Below are 21,932 nucleotides of genomic sequence, written 5' to 3'. Positions count from 1 at the left end.
CAAAAGTGAATGTAATTGAGCCCAACTCTGAATGTGATTTCTTCATTTATTCATTTTAAACCTTGCTCTTTATTTAAAGTGGTTTTGCTGTGGCGCATCCGGGCAGTGCCCCCTAATGGATATTTGGCCTATACCAGTGAAAGAACTCCTGTATATGTTGTTTAAAACTCTCATTCCCACCCAACCAGCTGCACAAGCCAGCACATTGTGCCAGGTCAAAAACCCTCAGCTTTTAGTTTGCAGCATGTTCACCAATTCATGTCCTGCCTATCCAAACCAGCCCATATATAGGCTAAGCCTTACAAAATGCTTATTACAAAATGCTTGCAAGGGTTTCTGGTTAGCATTGTTACTTTTTTTCCTGCAGGATAGTATAATTGCATATTACTGATGAGATTTGTTGGTCAAAACAATTGTTTGAAAACGCTGGTATTTTTTAACTTGGACAGGGCTGTATTTTTTTGGATAATGCCTTATTTAAAATGTATTTCAACATTCACTTTTCATTTAATTTCATTATTAAATAAGACCAAAAAAAATTGAAGTTTTTCTTCCTTTTTACAGCCTTACCCACCTTTTATGCCTCGAAGACTCACAGGGCGCAGTAGATACCGATCACAGCAACCAATACCACCACACTCGTACCATCCCAGCCTATTACCATATGTGCTGTAAGTCCAAAGCACATTGTACTCGTAGACTACTAAATAACTCTGTAAGCTAGTTGATGCCCTCAATGTTTTTTTATCTTTGGGCTCTACCACAGGGTACAGACAGTTTAGACAATCCCAAGGAATAAGAAAACTTGTAGTTATATTTAAAGTTTCCAGTCTATTTGAGCAGCATACATACCTGAGCAAGGAAAAAAAAAGTACAAGTGAAAAGTTTGATGATAATGTAGTTTTTGAATCTGCTATGCCTCTTCTTTCTGTTGAAATCTCATTAAAGATGTTCAATGTAGAACGGTTACACTTGATTCTTAGATGATAGTTATGAGTTATACCCGTGGTTACATCCTAAAGTCTACTTATGTAGGATAAAGATCTAACAGTCCTTACCAAAAAAAAAACCCCAAAACCAACAGGCAAACCAATTTACTCTTAATTAATTACTGAAGCATAATGAGAAGAGCCTTCTGGGTGTGGGTGTGTTTTTCAGTTTGGGGGGTTTCTTTCTTCCAAACTGATAATCTGTTACAGCTTTTGAACTTCTGCACCTGATTAACCATTTTTGGAAGAGAAGAGATGGGAGAAGTAACATTAAGGGATTATCAGTAACCTTTTAAAGTAGATCCCATCTGCTGTAGTTTAGATGTGTGACATGGAATTTATTGTTCTTTGTAGGTTCCATTTTTGAAATTAATACAAAATGCTTAGAAAATGAGGATTTATTTCAAAGGTGTCATTGACAGGGAGATAATCCAACTTTGTCATTTGTTGTTTTGCTGCAACATGTATAGTTTCTACCTCTGCAGTTTGACTTGGATCAAAATAGCACCAGGATATACGATTCAGTGAAGTTGTTAAACTTTGCATTATGCATTCAGACAAAGTCTGTTCTGATGTTATAGATGCTTGTCTGTCTACTCAGGGACAGAGTGTCACAATCATTCCCGATTAATTTAATTAGATGACATTCATAGTGCTGTGGATTTCTTATTTCTATGGTTGTGCATTAACCTTTAACCCATATTACTATCGTGGGATGGAGATGCTTTTTTAACTTAAAAAAACCAGAAAAATAGTGCACTCTTGCCTTTATATCTGAAGAGGTTCTTCTCTGGCCAAATTCATGTTATATGGAAATGCGTTTGGGTTTGTGTGGCAGGGTTTTTGGTAGCAGGGGAGGGGCTGCAGGGGCGGCTCCTGTGAGAAGCTGCTGGAAGCTTCCCCAGCTCCAAGTTGGACCCACCTCTGGCCAAGGCCAAGCCCATCAGCGACGGCGGTAGTGCCTGTGGGAGAACATATTTAAGAAGGGGAACCTACAGTGGGGGAGGAGATCAGAATGTGAGAGAAACACCTATGCAGATACCAAGGTCAGTGAAGAAGGAGGGGGAGGAGGGGCGCCGGAGGTGATGCCCCTGCAGCCCATGGTGGTGAACAGTGGAGCAAATACCCACTTGCAGCCCATGGAGGACCCCACACCGGAGCACGTGGATGCCCCCGAAGATGGCCATGACTCCATGGGAAAGCCCACGCTGGAGCAGTCTGTGACTGAAGATCTGCAGCCCACGGAAAGGACCCATGCTGGAAAAGTTCGTGAAGGACTGCAGCCCATGGGAAGGACTCACGTTGGAGAAGTTCGTGAAGGACTGTCTCCCATGGGAGGGGCCCCACGGTGGAGCAGGGGAAGAGTGAGGAGTCCTCCCCGTGAGGAGTCCTCCCCCTGAGGAGGAAGGAGCAGCAGACACAATGTGTGGCGAGCTGACCACAACCCCCATCCCCTGTCCCACTGTGCTGCATGAGGGGAGGAGGTAGGGAAAACTGGGAGTGGATATGAGCTGGGTAGGAGGGAGGGGTGGGGGGAAGGTGTTCTAAGGTTTGATTTTACTTCCTAATATCCTTGTTTTGATTTCATTGGTAGTAAATTAAATTGATTTTGTTTCTTCCCCAAGTTGAGCCTGTCTTTTGCCCGTGACCATAAGTGGTGAGTGATCCCTCCCTGTCCTTGTTTCGACCCACAAGCTTTTTTTTATATTTTCTCCTCACCATCCCATGGGGGCTGGGGGGGAGGAGTGAGTGAATGGCTTTGTGATGCTTTGTTACCGGCTGGGCTTAAGCCGCAACAGTCCTTTGTGGTGCCCAACGTGGGGCATGAGGAATAATTTGAGGTATAAGGATAGTAATTAGGAGAGGTAACGGGCAAAACACAGACTGAACAATGTTAGTGAAATACCCCTGGGAATTTCAGTCGTTGTAATTGTAGTGGAGGGACGAGGGGGTAGATTGTATGTATATTGTCCACTTCTGTTTGGTATTGTGATGATGTTTTTTTAATTTTGTTGTGTGGAAGTCTTTTTTTTTTGTTGATGTGAGTGAAGTTTGTGGTTTTAGTGATAATTCTTAAATATGTGATCCGCAGATGTGAGAGGTGGAATGTTTTGGGTTTTTGGTAGCAGGGGAGGGGCTGCAGGGGTGGCTCCTGTGAGAAGCTGCTAGAAGCTTCCCCAGCTCCAAGTTGGACCCACCTCTGGCCAAGGCTGATCCAATCAGCGACGGCGGTAGTGCCTGTGGGAGAACATATTTAAGAAGGGGAACCTACAGTGGGGGAGGAGATCAGAATGTGAGAGAAACACCTATGCAGATACCAAGGTCAGTGAAGAAGGAGGGGGAGGAGGGGCGCCGGAGGTGATGCCCCTGCAGCCCATGGTGAGACGGCAGGCTGTCCCCCTGCAGCCCATGGAGGTGAACAGTGGAGCAGATGCCCACTTGCAGCCCATGGAGGACCCCACACCGGAGCACGTGGATGCCCCCGAAGATGGCCATGACTCCATGGGAAAGCCCACGCTGGAGCAGTCTGTGACTGAAGATCTGCGGCCCACGGAAAGGACCCATGCTGGAGAAGTTCATGAAGGACTGCAGCCCATGGGAAGGACTCACGTTGGAGAAGTTCGTGAAGGACTGTCTCCCATGGGAGGGGCCCCACGGTGGAGCAGGGGAAGAGTGAGGAGTCCTCCCCCTGAGGAGGAAGGAGCAGCAGACACAATGTGTGGCAAACTGACCACAACCCCCATCCCCCGTCCCTCTGCGCCGCCAGGGGGAGGAGGTAGAGAAAACTGGGAGTGGATATGAGCTGGGAAGGAGGGAGAGGTAGGGGGAAGGTGTTTTAAGATTTGGTTTTACTTCCCATTATCCTTGCTTTGATTTGATTGGCAGTAAATTAAATTGATTTTGTTTCTTCCCCAAGTTGAGCCTGTTTTTTTGCCCATGACCATAAGTGGTGAGTGATCCCTCCCTGTCCTTGTCTCGACCCATGAGCTTTTCTTTATATTTTCTCCTCACCATCCCATGGGGGCTGGGGGGCATGAGTGAGCGAGTGGCTTCATGGTGCTTTGTTACTGGCTGGGCTTAAACTATGACAAAATGTATACTTGGGTCTGATGGAAGTTGGTCCTGTACTATATTGTAATTATCTTTGTTATGTGTATTATCAAAAAGGAGACTGAGGGGGTGATCTCATTGCTCTCTACAGCTTCCTGAGGAGGAGAAGTGGAGAGGGAGGTGCTGATCTCTTTTCCTTGGTATCCAGTGACAGGACGCGTGGGAATGGCTCAAAGCTGCATCAGAGGAGGTTCAGACTTGACATTAGGAAACATTTCTTTATGGAGAGGGTGGTCAAACACTGTAACAGGCTTCCTAGAGAGGTGGTTGATGCCCCATGCCTGTCAGTGCTTAAGAGGCATTTAGACAATGCCCTTAATGATATGCTTTAAGTTTTGGTCAGCCCTGAAGTGGTCACGCACTTGGACTAGATGATCATTGTGGGTCCCTTCCAACTGAACTATTCTATTCTATTCTATTCTATTCAAGTGCTTGAATGCTTTTGTATTGGGGAGCTAAGTGAACTTGTGTTATTTATCTTTGTTGATATTCTATCTATTTAAATAAGTCAAATTTAAAACCAGAAACTGTTCAATATTAATATTAACTCTGTGATGCAAGCTATCAAGAGATTAATTACTGTAATAACACTGAGCCTTACTGTAAGTATGAGTTGTCATAGCAATATACATGCAATTTAAAAATGCAATACAATGAGTATCAAAGAGTGGCACAATTAGCTTTCCTTTGTGTTGTGGTTTAACCCCAGCTGGCAACTAAGCACCACACAGCCACTTGCTCACTCCCCCCACCCACTGGGATGGGGGAGAGAATCAGAAAAAAAGTTAAACTCGTGGGTTGAGATAAACACAGTTTAATAGGACAGAAAGGAAAAAAAATGACAATAATAATAAAATTACAATAATAATAAATTAATTGGAATATACAAAACAAGTGATGCACAATGCAATTGCTCACCACTCGCCACACGACGCCCAGTTAGTTCCCAAGCATCGATTTGCCCCCCCCAAGGCCAAGTCCCCCCAGTTTATATACTAGGCATGATGTCACATGGTATGGAATATCCCTTTGGTCAGTTTGGGTCAGCTGCCCTGGCTGTGTCCCCTCCCAACTTCTTGTGCCCCTCCAGCCTTCTTGCTGGCTGGGCAGGAGAAGCTGAAAAATCCTTGACTTTAGACTAAACATTACTTAGCAACAACTGAAAACATCAGTGTGTTATCAACATTCTTCTCATACTAAATCCAAAACATAACACTATACCAGCTACTAGAAAGAAAATTAACTCTATCCTAGCCAAAACCAGGACACTTGGACTCCTTTACTTTGAATTTTAATTCTTAATTTTTAATTTAACCTTTTTAGTGATTCTTAGAATTTGTTGATTTAAGAAGGATCAATAACATAACTCTACCTCTGCCATATGTTTGCATGCTTTCCTTCAGGAAGATGTTGAGTCTTACTGATGTTTGTTCTTCTGGCAGATCAGTGCTTCCAGTGCCACCTGCAGTTGGACCAGCTTTCAGTTTTGAGTTGGACGTGGAAGATGGAGAGGTAGAAAACTATGAGGTTGGTGTGTGAAGTACAAATTCATGAGGAGCAGAGGTTAACTCAATACATGAACTTAAATGGTGTTTTGCTTTTCAAAGACAAAAATGGGATTAAATAAATTTAATGTTTATGAGGAGAGAATCTAGAAATGTTTTTTTCATACTAGTTTCTAACACTGGATGTTAGAAACACTCTTATTTTGTATCTATTTCCTTTCCCCAGAATCTATCCTTTCAGATTAGCAATGGTTAAATTCCTCAACTTTCCATTCTAGATGGGACTCTTCTTTTTGCATTTTGCTTGATTTTTAAATATTGAGCATAAATATCCTATTCTTTTGAATATACTATAACTTAGTGCTTTTTATGCTTACAGATTAGTGTTAATATTATAGGATGAATTCAGGTAAATGTGATGTTGGCAAGAATCTCTTAATATATATTTTCTCTTGACAATAAGGAGAGTACAGCAAGTCACGTATTTTGAAATAAAATGTCAGTGGTGTCTTAGATAATTGAGGGCTGATCCCAGCTCTTGTCCTTGCTGCTTCTCAGTCTGTTGGATTCCCATCAAATTCTGTTCAGGAAACCTCAGCTACTGCCTACCCCTCCTCACGTATCTATTTCTCCTTGCTTCTGCTCAGAGCTGTGTATTTATGCATTTGCATAGCATCAGTGATCTGGATGAAGGGATCAAGTGCACCCTCAGCAAGTTTGCAGACGACACCAAGTTGGGAGGGAGGGTTGATCTGCTTGAGGGTAGGAAGGCTCTGCAGAGGGATCTGGACAGGCTGGATCAATGGGCTGAGGCCAATTGTATGAAGTTCAACAAGGCCAAGTGCCGGGTCCTGCAATTCAGTCACAACAACTCCATGCAGTGCTACAGGCTTGGGGAAGAGTGACTGGAAAGCTGCCCCGCAGAAAAAGATCTGGGGGTGCTGGTTGACAGCCGGCTGAATATGAGCCAGCAGTGTGCCCGGGTGGCCAGGAAGACCAACGGCATCCTGGCCTGCATCAGAAATAGTGGGGCCAGCAGGAGCAGGGAGGTGATCGTCCCCCTGTACTCGGCACTGGTGAGGCCGCACCTCGAGTCCTGTGTTCACTTTTGGGCCCCTCACTACAGGAAAGACATTGTGTTACTGGATCGTGTCCAGAGAAGGGCAACCAAGGTGGTGAGGGACCTGGAGCACAAGTCTTATGAGGAGCAGCTGAGGGAACTGGGGCTATTTAGTCTGGAGAAAAGGAGGCTGAGGGGAGACCTTATTGCTCTCTACAACTACCTGAAGGGGGGTTGTAGTGAGGTGGGTGCTGGTCTCTTCTGTCAGGTGGCTGGAGATAAGACAAGAGGAAATGGCCTCAAGTTGCAGCAGGGGAGGTTTAGGTTGGATATTAGGAAATATTTCTTTACTGAAAGGGTTGTCAGGCATTGGAACAGGCTGCCCAGGGAAGTGGTTAAGTCACTATCCCTGGAGGTATTCAAAAAGCGCATAGACAAGGCACTTCAGAACATGGTTTAGTGGGCATGGATGATGTTTGGACTCAATGATCTTGAAGGTCTTTTCCAACTTAAATGATTCTATGATTTACAGTGTAATGACAAGCTCTCCTATAATGCTTCTTGTGCTAGTTAAAAGAAGCATCATATTGTAGCTGGCATGTTGAGCTCCAGGTTTTGGGCTATTTGAGTATCTGTACTCTTTGCATCTTTCATCAAATCTCTTAAATTCTGTGTTTTGGTCCTCTATCAAGTTGATACTGATGCTTTTCTGAAGCCCCTCATGAGGGAGCAGAAATTATTTACATGAGGAGCACTTAGGTACAGTGTTCTACCTGTATGAACGAGTACAAAATTTAATCAGAAAGTGTCTCTATTCAGTTTGATGTCATGCCTTTGTTTCCAAAGGTTCAGCATAAAATCTCCATGTCTCAATTCAGTTAGCCCAAGAAGCGGAATGGGAGTCAGAAGGTGTCCCTTTAAACTCTTGGCCACATAGAGCTAGGCTCATTGCATGTTCCTAGAAAGCAAGTTTTTCTACATTTTATTCTGGTTACTCACACTACTGTGTGGGGGATGGGGGAAGGGGATTAATTTCTAAAGCAAAACATATATCAAGCTGTGAATAGAGCTGCAAGAGTGATTAACAGTTAGGTCATGGATATTTGGAAATCCCAAAGATACTATCTATCTTGTGCAGTTCAGAAGGATTCATCAATGATCAAACTTTGAAAGACATCTTTCCATAGTGCTTGCATTGTAGAGAGAGAGAAGCAAGACTAAATGTGTCTTGATGGAGATGTGGGTTGTGCTACCTGGTGGGATAGTGACATGGCAGAATAAATCACTTCTGGTAGAGCTGGAGCTTGTTTGAGCAATGAATGTTAAAAAGTCCAAATTCCTTGTTTTGTAGGCACTGCTGAATTTGGCAGAACGTCTAGGAGAAGCTAAGCCTCGAGGACTGACAAAGGCAGACATTGAACAGCTTCCATCTTATAGGTTCAATCCAAGCAATCATCAGTCAGAACAGACATTGTAAGTACATCTATCTCAAATTTACATACTTTACATGACTGTGTTTCCATTCCTTCAGGCTGCAGCCTCAACTAGGCAAATACTGTAACACAAGTTCTCTAAAAGCACTCAAATAAAAAAGATAAATTTTCTCTAAACCATTTTTTAAATCAAATATCATTTATCTTGTCTTTAAAATTCTGCATAGTCTCACTTCAGTTAGATGTTCAAATTTAGTTGTTCAGTATTTTTTAAAAGTTTTCCAAATTTTTGTTTGGCATACTAGATATTAAATGGCCATCATCAACTTGGAATTCAGCCTATATTGAAATATTTTCCAATTACTAAAATTTCAAGTGCTCCTGGAAGAGCTTTTGACAGTCTTTCAGGTTTACAGTTATATTTTCTTATTTTTAAGATTAATTCTGTTTGAAAGATCTATGTAAGAGAGAAATGAGATATAGGTGGGAGGCAGTGAAAGTGATATACAGTGCTGTCAAATGTTTGAAACTGAACAGAAGATATTTTTTTCTCTGTTCTTCCACTTAGAGTAATCTTCAATGTTATTTTTAACATAATAAGGAATAAGAAAAATAAAAATACCAGAGGACTTAAGTTATGATCTCCCTGGGGAAGAAATGTGTTTACAAAACATACAACAGAATATAGATGTAATTTAAGGAGAAATTTGTCATAGTAAAAATGTGTGTGATCTTTAATCAATTATGGCTTTGAGAAATACTCAAAGCAAGTTTTCTGGTTTTTATATTAATATAGCTAAAATTAAAGTTAAAACTGAAAGAAATATGCTATAGGGTTTGCAGTACCTGTTTATATCAGCAGGCATGAACTCCAGTATTTTGAGTTATGGTAATACAATCTATTTATTGCTTGGGCCAATGAACTCCCATGGGTATGAGTTTGAGCCCTTGTATGCTTTGGGATTTGAAACCATGGTGAACAAACCAAAAACAGTTCTCATTTTACACTGGTCCACTAGAGATCTATACCCACAGAAGTTTGATCACTGTAGATACTCCAGTGGTTTAAAAAAAAAACAACTTTTGCAGACAGACCTTATAAGTTGCCTATAGAATAGAAATTATTGTTATTAAATGGGAAAGTTTATAGATATTTGCTGTCTTTTTTTTTAGGTGTGTAGTGTGTATGTGTGACTTTGAGGCAAGGCAGCTACTTAGAGTCTTACCCTGTAACCACGAGTTTCATGCCAAGTGTGTTGATAAATGGCTTAAGGTAAATAAAATCTGTGTTGGATGCAATTTATAATGTCCTAGTTTGTAGTTTCATTTTTTTCTTTAGTTTTCTACTGCATTTCATCTCTTGTTTCTCATTTTTAATATTTAGGCTCTGAAGTAACAAAAAAGGGCACAAACTGAATTTATCTTCTTTTTGTTGTCTCCTTACACTATAGAAATATTCTTTTTTAGTGATTAAAAAAAGATATTTCTTTGTAATAATAATTGGAATAGGGTAATTTTAAAAGGAATATGAGGAGAATGATCTTCACTGGTACAAAGGGCTTCTATAAGAATCCCTCCTTTCACTATGAATTTGAATTCTTGGGGCAAATAAAAAAGTATCTATTTTTATAAGTATAAGGCATGATTGAGAGATTTTTTTAAAAAAAAAAAAAGACTTAGCATGAAATTATGGCTTTATGCATGCTATGAGATATTCTTTCAAAACAAATTGGGCAGAAGACCTAGAAGCAGGACAGCGCAATAAGTTTACAGATAGAATAGCAGTGGTACAGAAGGTGAGAAGGATAGGAATAGAGTTTAGAAGATGATATATAGGGAGACATCTGTACAAGCTGTGTTATCCAGACCTACTGCTAATAAAGTATTCATTCCTTTCTTGTCTCACTTCTTTAAAAATTCTATTCAGATTTACTTTAATCTGCCTGTAGTATGTGTTGCAATATGAAATATTCCACAGTCCTATGTGAAAGCAGCATGTCAAACATTACCTAGAGACTTATAGATGCAACCTTATGTTGCATCATTTTAAGATATATATTAAAAATAAAAAAGTTCACATCCTTTGCTGACAAATGTATTCCTATAGAGAATATACATTTTTAACTTGAATAAAGTCCTATAAATTCCAGGCTTTATAAAGTCAAGGAAATGACTGCCTCATGCATGCAGTAGAATATCCTGTGCATAAAGTGAAGTATTGGATTTTATATTGGCAGTAATCTTTTGGCTAATGAAGCATCATGAATAATGATAGGATTAAAAAAAAAAAAGGAATCTGAAAACAACTTTGGGTTAGAGTACTCAATATATTCTAAAGCTTTTACAGAATCTAGGACTGGTGTAAATGTTTCCACAGCACTGCTCTTTTTTTTTTTTTTTCTTTTCAGTAGAACTTATTTGAATGAAATATGTGCTTGGGTTCAGAATATTGTAGAACATGTCTGAGAATCAACAAGATGACTGTAAACATCTAGTTGTTCTAGCTTGAAATATATTTTTTTAAAGCATGTTAACATTCATAGGTATTTATTTAGACTGTTTTATACAGTGATTGTCAACTAACTCAAATTAACATACATGCAAGTGTCAGTACAGAATATTTTACAGTCCCCTGCTATTCATGTCTGTGGTCTGGGGCAAAGCTGACACATGGTTCCGCACTGGACTTGTTAAACCATATCATTGCATAAAGCTTAGTCATGTCAAGAGCAGTCAAGAGCAAGTGCCAGATTCTGCACCTGGGACGGAGTAATCCTGGTTATACATGCAAATTGGGGAACAAGAGGCTGGAGAGAAGCCCTGTGGAAAGAGATCTGGGGTTTTGGGTGGATGGCAAGCTGAATATGAGTCAACAGTGTGCCCTGGCAGCCAAAAGGGCCAACTGTGTCCTGGGGTGCATCAAGCACAGCATCGCTAGCTGGTCGAGGGAGGTGATTGTCCCACTCTATACTGCACTAGTGCGGCCCCACCTTGAGTACTGTGTGCAGTTTTGGGCGCCTCAATATAAGAAGGATATCAAACTATTAAAGTGTGTCCAGAGGAGGGCGACCAAGATGTGAAAGGTCTCGAGGGCAAGACTTATGAGGAATGGCTGAGGTCACTTGGTTTGTTCAGCTTGGAGAAGAGAAGGCTGAGGGGTGACCTCATCGCAGTCTACAACTTCCTCAAGGGGGCAGCAGAGGGGGATGTGCTGATCTCTCTCTGGTGACCAGCAATAGGACATGAGGAAATGGAATGAAGCTGTGTCAGAGGAAGTACAGATTGGACCTTAGGAAAAGGTTCTTCGCTGAGAGGGTGGTTGGTCACTGGAACAGGCCCCCCAGGGAAGTGGTCACAGCACCAAGCCTGTCAGAGTTCAAGGAGCATCTGGACGACACTCTTAGTCATATGGTTTAGTTTTAGGTAGTCCTGTGAGGAGCAGGGATTTGGACTCAATGTTCCTTATGGGTCTCTTCCAACTTGACATATTCTATGATTCTATGTGTGGCATGGAGAAAAGGTAAACAAGGAACAATAGCTTGCTCCCTCTTCTGAAATGAGAACTAAGACCATTGGGTGTCATGCACCCCATGACATGATGGATGCTGAAATTCTGTGAAGGTTGATAAGTTTTTAAAAAGATAATTCCACCTAGGGTTGTTGATGCAAAGACATTGCATCTGGCTCAAAAAGCACTTGACCCACAAACTGCTGGAAGGTAGGGGAATGTATCAGGTAAATGTCATGTATGCTCTTTCTTATGCACCTGCTGTTGGTCACTGTTCAATTCAGAGTATTTGGTTAAATGAAGCTTTGGTTGGACTCAGTATGGCAGTTCTTATGTTACATTAAGCACTTTCAATTGGCAATCAAAGGGTAGTGAAGATAGCCCTTAAAGATCAGTTAAATGGGGAAAAAAACCAGTTTGGGGGCATTCTTTTTTTTAGTAATCTGAAGTGAACTGTAGTATTTGTGAGGCAATTTTGTGCTGATGCATCTAACCAAGCTTAGAAATTGCTGACTTTTAACACTAGTATTGGCTAAAGGATGACTGACTTTAGAAAAAAAAACCCATCAGCATAACAGTGTCAACTAGGCAGGTTTGTCTTTAATTGGAAGATTTGTGTAATCTGAGCCTAAAGGGTGTATAGTTACACTATGTCAACACAAAGTTTTAGACTGTGTTTAGGGAGTAGGGTAAAATAACTTTTGCACTTTAAATTCACATCCCATGTTGATAAACTGTGCAAGGGAACACATTATCATTGGTAAATTTTAGTAAAAATTACTATTCCATTACAAGCTGGTGATGCAACAATAGAAGGCATCAAAGCAAACTTTGACTTGTCTACATATGTAATTTGGATTTTTGCCTGTCCTATAGTTATAAAACCCTACATAGAAAGGCTTTTTCAGGCAATATGAGATAGCCAGGGGAAAACGTATTTTATACTGAATTATGCGCCAATATATTAGACTACAGTGAGAAAAAAATCCATGTTAAATAAGGCTGAAGACTCATGAAAGAGAGGTTAAACAGTGAATGGGTGTCATGGTTTAACCCCAGCCAGCAACTAAGCACCACGCAGCCACTCACTCACTCCCCCCCATCCAGTGGGATGGGGGAAAAAATCGGGAAAAAGAAGTAAAACTCGTGGGTTGAGATAAGAATGGTTTAATAGAACAGAAAAGAAGAAACTAATAATGATAATGATAACACTAATAAAATGACAGCAGTAATAATAAAAGGATTGGAATGCACAAATGATGCACAGTGCAATTGCTCACCACCCACTGATTGACACCCAGTTAGTCCCTGAGCGGCGATTCCCCTCAGTTTATATACTAGACATGATGTCACATGGTATGGAATACCCCATTGGCCAGTTTGGGTCAGCTGCCCTGGCTGTATCCCCTCCCAACTTCTTGTGCCCCTCCAGCCTTCTTGCTGGCTGGGCAGGAGAAGCTGAAAAATCCTTGACTATAGTCTAAACATTACTTAGCAACAACTGAAAACATCAGTGTTATCAACATTCTTCACATACTGAACTCAAAACATAGCACTGTACCAGCTACTAGGAAGACAATTAACCCCATCCCAGCTGAAACCAGGACAATGGGACAAGATTAACAAGAGAGAGATTATTGTTTTTGATTGTCAGTCTTTTCAACTCTCAAATTTATCATGTTTCACAATATCTGGTTGTTTATTGATACTCTAACTCCTTGAGTCAAATGAATACATGAGAATTCTTTTTTTTTAAAAGAAGGATTTAGTCATAGTTCCAAAGAAAAACTTGAAAACATGACCTATATTCACCCTGAAGGCTCAGGCTGTAAATCCTCTTCTTCTAAATGTGGATCACTTCAGCTAGAAAATTTCTATTTAATGTTTCTTATGATAATTTCAGTTCATTGTGCAGCTCATGTTACAGAAAGTTAGCTTGCATGAAGGAATAGCCAGTTAAGAGAGGCTATACATTGAAGCCTATGATGCATTATGTGCGCCTAATTCATCTTTACACCAGTTATGTTAAGATGCGAAGGGTAATTAATTTCATGAAATAAACAAGGGCAAGTAGTCGAACAGAGGTCCAGAGATGCTGTGCAGCCTCCGTCCTGGATATTTTTAGGACCTAATGGGAGAGAGCCCTGAGTAACTGTTTTGGGTTCATGTGGTGAGGTTTTGGTAGCGGGGGAGGGGCTGCAGGGGTGGCTCCTGTGAGAAGCTGCTGGAAGCTTCCCCAGCTCCAAGTTGGACCCACCTCTGGCCAAGGCCAAGCCCATCAGCGACGGCGGTAGTGCCTGTGGGAGAACATATTTAAGAAGGGGAACCTACAGTGGGGGAGGAGATTAGAATGTGAGAGAAACACCTATGCAGATACCAAGGTCAGTGAAGAAGGAGGGGGAGGAGGTGTGCCGGAGGAGGTGATTCCCCTGCAGCCCATGGTGAGACAGCAGGCTGTCCCCCTGCAGCCCATGGAGGTGAACAGTAGAGCAGATGCCCACCTGCAGCCCATGGAGGACCCCACACCGGAGCACGTGGATGCCCCCGAAGAAGGCCGTGACTCCGTGGGAAAGCCCACTCTGGAGCACTCTGTGCCTGAAGGACTGCAGCCCACAGAAAGGACCCATGCTGGAGCAGCTCATGAAGAACTGCAGCCCGTGGGAAGGACTCACGTAGGAGTAGTTCGTGGAGAACTGTGTCCCGTGAGAGGGACCCCACAGTGGAGCAGGGGAAGACTGAGGAGTCCTCCCCTTGAGGAGGACTGAACAGCAGAGACCACGTGTGATGAACTGACCACAAACCCCATTCCCCATCCCCCTGCACCACTCAGGGGGAGCAGCTAGAGAAAATCAGGAGTGGAGTTGAGCCCAAGAAGGAGGGAGGGGTGGGGGAAGGTGTTTTAAGATTTGGTTTTACTTCCCATTATCCTTGCTTTTTTTTGATTGGTAGTAAATTAAATTGATTTTGTTTTTTCCCGAAGTTGAGCCTGGTTTTTTGCCCGTGACCATAAGTGGTGAGTGATCCCTCCCTGTTCTTGCCTTGACCCACAAGCTTTTTTTTATATTTTCTCCTCCCCATCCCACCAGAGGGGAGGAGTGAGCGAGCGGTTTCGGTGCTTTGTTGCCAGCTGGGCCTAAAGCATGACAGTAACCTGGTCTGACCTTACAGCTGACCCTGCTTTGAGCAGGAGGCTGGACTAGAGACTTCCTGAGGATCATTCCAACATGAATTATTTTATGAATCTGTGTATTCTCAAGAAGTTTTTCACTGAAGGGCTGAACTTAAAGCTTTTATGCATGTTCAGCTTTGAAGCTGTTTAGTCAGATTGTGTGTTGTGTCTGTTACTAAAAAACCTTCTCTTTTCCCCCCCTCAGCTTTCACGATTTGGCCAAGCCTGCATGATAGACTTCTGCTCTTCTGCTGGTATAACGGGGTAGTGAAAGCCTAAAAAGCTGTGATTCATGACAAAGAGCTAGTAAGACTAGGATGCCCTAGTATAGGACACTTTTTTCCACCTCTATCTTGCTTCTCTAGTGATGGTGGATTTCTCAGTCCACTGTATTTTTCTTTTGAGTTCCCAAAACTTTTAGGTCATTTTCACATGCTCTAAAATAACAGAAAACGGGTGCACGCTGGGTTTATCTCTTTTGTGTTTTTGTCCCTTTTGGGTACTCTTGATCACTGCGAGTGGCAATTTCATTTTATTTCTGGGTTGCAGACACTGTTACCATAACGAGTGTATTTGTCAATGCATTAAACTTTCTTTTATTTCTGGTTTTACAGGCAAATCGTACCTGCCCAATTTGCAGAGCTGATGCTTCAGAAGTGCATCGTGATTCAGAATGACTAACCTAAGAGCACAAATCTGTTTTGGGTGTTCCTGGTCACGTGTATATATGAACTATCCATTGAACTTACCCATGTGGCTTCCAGCATTCCCTTTACACAAAAGGGTCGATGAACATTTCTTTGCACTGTGCGACTTAATCAATTATAAAGCTTATAATTAGCCATCACAATTGTGGGATTGCTATACTAACTGCGTGATTGGAACTCCAACAAAGACTTTTTTTAGCTTAATGCTGTGTGTGTGCACTAACTTTTCCTGGGTTTTGTGTGATCATTCCAAGTGTTGCTGCAAGATTACAGTGAACATGATCTTTTAGCATGTGCTTTTATAAAAAATGGTAGCTCCGAACAACATAGCAATCTACCTTCAGATACTGTGAGTGGGCATGAATGGGGGGGGGGTGAGAGGATGTGTGAAGTGCACTTGTGACTGGGTGTGTATATGTGTTTGAGAACATATATACCAGCATGTACTAAGAATGTATGTATGTAGTATTAATTATGCTGCAATGTATAATCTTATGTTATTTAAACAGTACTAGTACTGTACACTGGTTTCTTTCCTTGTGTTTGGAGTCGCACACTGAATGCAGAAGGTGCTGCAATTATAGACATTTAATATTTCCTCCCCAATATACTTAATGGTATAAAAAGACTTTTTTACTTGCTAGTCAAACAGATGTTATGCTTCCCCTTTATTGGAGGCTTTTAAGTGTACCTCTAAAGAGTGTGTTCATTACTCAGTAAGTGAGTAACCTTGGGTTTTTACACACAATAGGAAATCCAAATTTCAGTATGACAGTTTTACTGCTTATTTTATGGATATAAAGTTGCAATATTGCGTAACTTAGTTAACAATATTAACACTTCCAATTGGTGACTTTACTGTTGATGCTTTTCTGTTCTCCTCCTCAGTTCTTCTAGCTGGGATTTATTTACATTCAGTTGATTTCAGATTAGACTTGAGTTTTGAAGATACTGCACTTTGTGCTCCTCCTCCAAAAGGAAGCTGAAAAGGTGCTGAGGGTCTTGTGCAAAGTTTCTTCACTTTGACCATTATACTTGCTAAGTATGTACTCCTTTAGTATATAAACATTGGCTTTAATCACTTATGTTCTTTGTTTACAAGAGAGTTTGTATACAATTAAAATAACTTGCAAGAGGATATGATTTTATTCCTGTGACTTAATGAACAAAATAAAATTTTTAACGTTTTTTTCAGAGAAGTAGAACTTTTGATTTTTGTGCTTCAAAAAGGGTTGGTGGTGGTCATTCACTGCTAGGACAGTTGTCCTAAGGTGCTGCTTCTTAGCCTTCTGTATTTTCTGATAGGCTTAGCATGAAAAATTTCCCTTATTTCTTTTTCTGTCAAGTCTCCAGAATGTTCCACTGTAGAAGAGTAAATTGGTACACCATCCAGAACAAATAATGATGTGAAATGGGAAGTAACTTTCATTTGACTGCCTTTCAAATAATATTTTTAGTTGTGCAGTTGAACTTCTTTAACACTTCAGACTGTTAAGAACTTAAAGATGTTTCAGTGAAATAACTGGATCTAAACATGCCATAGTTGATCAAGGGATGTGATTTTTGGCATCAAAATGTTTTCTCCTAAATTTAGTGTCAATACCTTAGTTACAATAGTACAAAAGTGACACAACTACCAATATTGCTATAACTTGGTGCCAGTCTGAGCTTTGTTTGTTCTATGTAATTTCTGATACTTTTGTATGCTGTTATGCTTGAGTATCAGTTATATTTTCAGACAATGTTATGTTTTCTATGCTGCTTGCCCTTCTTTGAAGGTTCTACAAACCAATTAATTACAGCTATTGTTTTTGCTTGTTTCAGATGCTCTTGTCTTTTAATTACACAAATTTTACTCAAAACTTGAGTCTGTCCATACTTGTCAATAATTAAGAATGCTAAATAAAAATATACTGTTATATCAACTTCAAAATATTACAATTTCCCCTCTCCCCCAGACACTAAAGAATGGACACCTCACAATAACATCAAAAAAGTTAAATCACTTATAGTAAACTTTATTTTTTTAGCAAATGAAATCATGTGGTTGTTTTAAAAAGTGTGTGCTGTATATGTCTTCTAATACTTAAGGTCTCTAATATATCTGAAAAAAAACCCCAACCCTAGCTGTACAGATTTAACCACAACAAACACTGCTACACTCAGTATTCACTTTGTTTGAAGCATGGAAAGGCAGCACTTGTTCTAAGCTAGATATAAATGCATAATGAACAAGGCACACTTCATGAACACAAAGGGGAAAGTAGTGTAATGTCCCTTTTTTTGCCAGTAAAACACTGTGAGACAGCTTAAGATTTAGGAGATGGAGTATCTAATTTGGTAAAATACTGAATTTAATTGTTGCACTCCTGTGGCTGATCTCTTCTGGAATGTTACTTCTGTTTGCATGGGACTCTTGCAGATGTGTGCAGACTTGCTTCCTGTGGTTAGTGTATATAAATAGCACACATGCATGCATTCCAAATCAGATCAGACCAGCTGCAACCAAGTCTTTTCTATTGTGGCCGTCAAAAGAGAAGGGGAAGGGGATTTATGCTCAGCTATTAACTGCCATGTGCTGTGCACATTTGTGTCTAATGTCACAGCCTGTTGTGGTGCCTGACGGTACCAGAATCCAACAAGACACTTAAATGATCATTGCCTTCCTGCCATACTTACCCGAGAGGGAAGGGGGGGGGGGGGGGGAATGTTAATAGTTTACCATATTGGCACACCTGTTGGGGGTTATTTTTTTAGGTTGTTTTATTTTTTTTTTTTTTAGCAAGAGCTCTCAACATAACTTTGACCTGAGAGAGAGAGAGAGAAAGAGAGGCTTAAAGGCTTACAGATATCTCCAAGGTCTCATCTTATAATTTTCTTTCCAGAAAACTTACTCTGCAAAGAAAACCTTTTTTATTGTGTATGGCTTCTGTAAAGGTTCTTGAATGTGATAACAAGATGTGTTAACAGCTGAGAAATGTTTGGAACAGCATTTACCAACCTTTGTTTTACTTTTGGAAAACATGTTTTTGACTGAGTTATATTTAGACTCCTATAATTGAGCTATGTGGGCTTTCTGTTTGTTTTTTTTTTTCCTTTCCTTTGGTACACTGTTACCTCATTTTGCTATTTGTTTGGTTTGTTAATGATTATCAAAGCTTATGGGTTTTGTTAGAATCATATTTTGTCAAGCATTTTCTTTAAAATCACACTTTATTGTGTCATTTAACATATTTTAAATGTATTATAAATATCTGTAATGAAATAATTTGCAAGCTTGATAAATTTTTAACAAAACTTGTACTTTTTTATGAGTTACTACTAATGCTTTATGAAGTAGTGCAATTAATTTTTATTTTTAATCTCTGTGCCCAATTTTGGAGAGAGTTGTTCAATAATAAAAATAAATATATGATGTATACTTGCACAATTTTGGCCTGTTCCTTCTTCCTAGAAAGGGATGCAGTCCTTGCCTTGAGTACTCTCCATATTTCAGTGCTTCTTCATGCAGCTCTAGATGGAAGGGTAATATGGTTGGGCATAAGCAATCCAGGAGATTTCTGGAGTGTGTTCATGACAGTTTCTTAATGCAGATGACTGATGAGTTGACTAGGGGAAGTGCACAGTTAAAAGACAAGAGGCAATGGGCCCAAGCTGCGATGTGGGAAATTCTGATTAGATGCAAGGAAATTTTTTTTTCCATGAGTATGGTCAAGTATTGCAACATGAGCGCAAAGTGGGTTTTGAGTATCTCTAAAGATGGAGATTCCACACTTAACAAGGCCCTGAGCATCCTCATCTAATGGATCTGCTCTGAGCAGGGAGTGGACTAGGTGATCTCCAGAGATTCCTTCCAACTTAATTTTTTCTTATAGTTCTACCCCAGTAACAGAGTTGGGTTGGGGGGGGGGGTGGGTCTGTTTTGCTAACTCTGTCAAGTAGATTTGTTTTAATTAACAGGTTTATTTCTAGAGATCCTAGGAAGATGCAATTTAAAAAAAATGCAGTGTCATGTCTTTAATTAATAGTTATTTTACAATTTAACTTCTTGAACTATAACATTTTTAAAGCCTTGTTCAGATTTCTATAAATGTTTTTTAACTGAAATGAATTATAAAAGGAAAGTGCCAGGGGGCAGGTGGGTTGTTTTGGAAATATAATTTGCATTGTATGTTAGGTGAAGATGTATTATGCCTTGCAGTGCCCTTGCGTGGGGTAAAAATATATCCCTGAATTAGGAGGTAAATCTGAAGTATAGAGTTTGGTTAGTTCAGGGTCACAGACAGAAACCAGTGGTAAAATAAAATGAAGATAGACCATTTTGTGGGTAGGGTTTTGTTTGTTTGGTTTTTTGTTGGTGGGATGATGTAAACTGAGTCTTCAGATGCAATCTGTTTAAAGGATTTCACATGGTGCAGTTGATCGTTTCCTGCTGCTAAAATTATTTTTGTACTCAAAGTACATAATATTTGAAGACCTAGTGGAGTTTTCCTAAAGATAATCTTTATGGGAGGATCTATTTAAATATCTTTTGGCTTTATAATCCTGGTTGATAGCTAGTTTACCCTTTACACAATAAAAATTAGCTATCAACTGGAAAGTGGACAGTACTGCCACTAGTACTTATATTTGTACAAGCTAAGGTTCTAGACTGCCCAGTTTCAGTAATGACAGAGCCTCATGGGTGTTCAAGACTGACTTGATTAGAACCTGTGCCTGTGCCTCTGAAAGCAGGACATCTTGGTCTAGATGCACTAAATGCTAGCAGGTATGTCCTGAACCTAAACTAAACTAACAAAACACCTTAAATGATTTAGCTGCTGCCTGCATACCAGGATCCCCCACCCTCCACCCTGCCAAATCCTTTCCTGCAGAAATAGCCCCAGAAGTGCCTGTACTGCAAACACTGCCTTGATGTGTAGCAGCCTACATGGCTTGCGAGGTCTACTGTGTTAAGCCTAGATCACTGGCAAATCCTCAGTTTGCTTAAGAGGCTGGAACCAAATTAAGCAGTACTCCTAGCAACAGAAAAACCTTTTGTGGTTGCAACACAATTCTTGTAAACTCACCCCAGGGTGGATTATGAAGCTGTACAGTTTGTATTGTAGCAGGGGAACGTTTTGTGTTGTCTTCTGGTATTTGCGCAACAGGAAGATCTTTGACAAAAATAGAAAACCAATCCCTAGGCAGCTTCCCTCTGCACCTTTCGGTGCAAAGAAAATGTAATGTTCAACTTGACAGTTCCAAGAGAGGGAAATAAGATATATTGGGTTTATGTGGCAAGATTTAGGGGGGGGGGGGGGCGAGACCTGCAGGGGTGGCCTTTGTAAGAAGAAACCAGGGGCTGCCCCGTGCTGGACACAGCCAGCTCCAGCCAGCTTGGCAATGGGCCCACCAGAGGCCAAAGATGAGCAAATCAGCAAAGCTGGTGGCACCTCTGTGAAAACATATTTAAGAAAGGGAAAAATACTGCATGGCAATGAGGAGTAAGGGGGAAAAAGTGTGAGAAACAATCCTGCAAACACCAAGGTCAGAGAAGGAGAGGGAGGAGGTGCTCCAGGAGCTGGAGCAGATATTCACCTGCAGCCTGTGGAAATTTTGGAAGAGACCACGGTAGAGCAGGTATTTCCCTGCAGCCCGTGGACCATGCCAGAGCAGATATCCGCACTGCAGCCTGTGGAACACCCCATGCTGGAGCAGGTGGATATTTCTTGACAGAACTGTGGCCTATGGAGAGCCCATGCTGGAGCAGGTTCTCCTGTCAGGAGCTGCGGCCTGTAGAGAGGAGTCCGCACTGGAGCACGTTTAGCCTGAAGGACTGTGGCCCATGGAGATGACCCACACTGGAGCAAGGGAAAAGTGTGAGGAGGAAGGAGAAGCAGAGAGGACCTGTTATGAATTGACCTTAACCCTCCCATTCCCCATCCTCCCTGTGCTGCTTGGGGCAGGGGGAGGAGTTAGAGGAGTCAGGAATGAAGGAGTGAAGTTGAGCCTGGGAAGAAGGGGGTGTAGGGCTTTAATTTTTTGTCTTTGTTTTTCAGTATCCAAATCTCTTTTAATTGTCAATAAATTAAATTAATTTTCCCCAAGTCGAGTCTGTTTTGCCCATGACAGTAATTGGTCAGCTTGTGTTGGCTTCAACCCATGTATTTCTTCCTGGCAACTGGAGACGCACAGCATTGGGATGGTGAGCATATAGATATCAGTAATGGGAATCATGTTTGTATTGTGATTCAATTGTATATTGCAATTGCTATATTATGCTTGTATTGGTATTTCAGTATATCGCTGTATCATTCTGCTAAATCAGAATCCTGTGTAACATCAAATATCTTCAAATAAGTAAATTTGATATTAAAATATTACAACCTCCTTACATGAAATATCTAAAAGAACCTGGTCGGAGAGTATTGGACTCTAGCACACAGGCTGCAGTTCCTGTCAGGAGAA

The 21,932-nt window shown here is 40.9% G+C and overlaps 1 protein-coding gene across 1 annotated transcript in view; it reads left to right on the top strand.

Annotated features, from left to right (window-relative positions):
• The window catches only part of LOC138683547 (E3 ubiquitin-protein ligase RNF38-like), a 93,436-nt gene extending 76,722 nt beyond the window's left edge, over window positions 1-16,714 (top strand). The window contains exons 7-11 of the mRNA XM_069775534.1: window positions 565-671; window positions 5,543-5,627; window positions 8,017-8,138; window positions 9,272-9,371; window positions 15,390-16,714. Coding sequence (XP_069631635.1) covers window positions 565-671; window positions 5,543-5,627; window positions 8,017-8,138; window positions 9,272-9,371; window positions 15,390-15,452 — 477 coding nt within the window. The 3' untranslated portion in view covers window positions 15,453-16,714. The remainder of the gene's footprint in view (window positions 1-564; window positions 672-5,542; window positions 5,628-8,016; window positions 8,139-9,271; window positions 9,372-15,389) is intronic.
• Window positions 16,715-21,932: the final 5,218 nt, after the last annotated feature.

The sequence above is a fragment of the Haliaeetus albicilla genome, chromosome W (genome assembly GCF_947461875.1).
Source record: "Haliaeetus albicilla chromosome W, bHalAlb1.1, whole genome shotgun sequence".
NCBI classification, from domain to species: domain Eukaryota; kingdom Metazoa; phylum Chordata; class Aves; order Accipitriformes; family Accipitridae; genus Haliaeetus; species Haliaeetus albicilla.
This window is presented reverse-complemented; position numbering and strand designations above follow the sequence as displayed.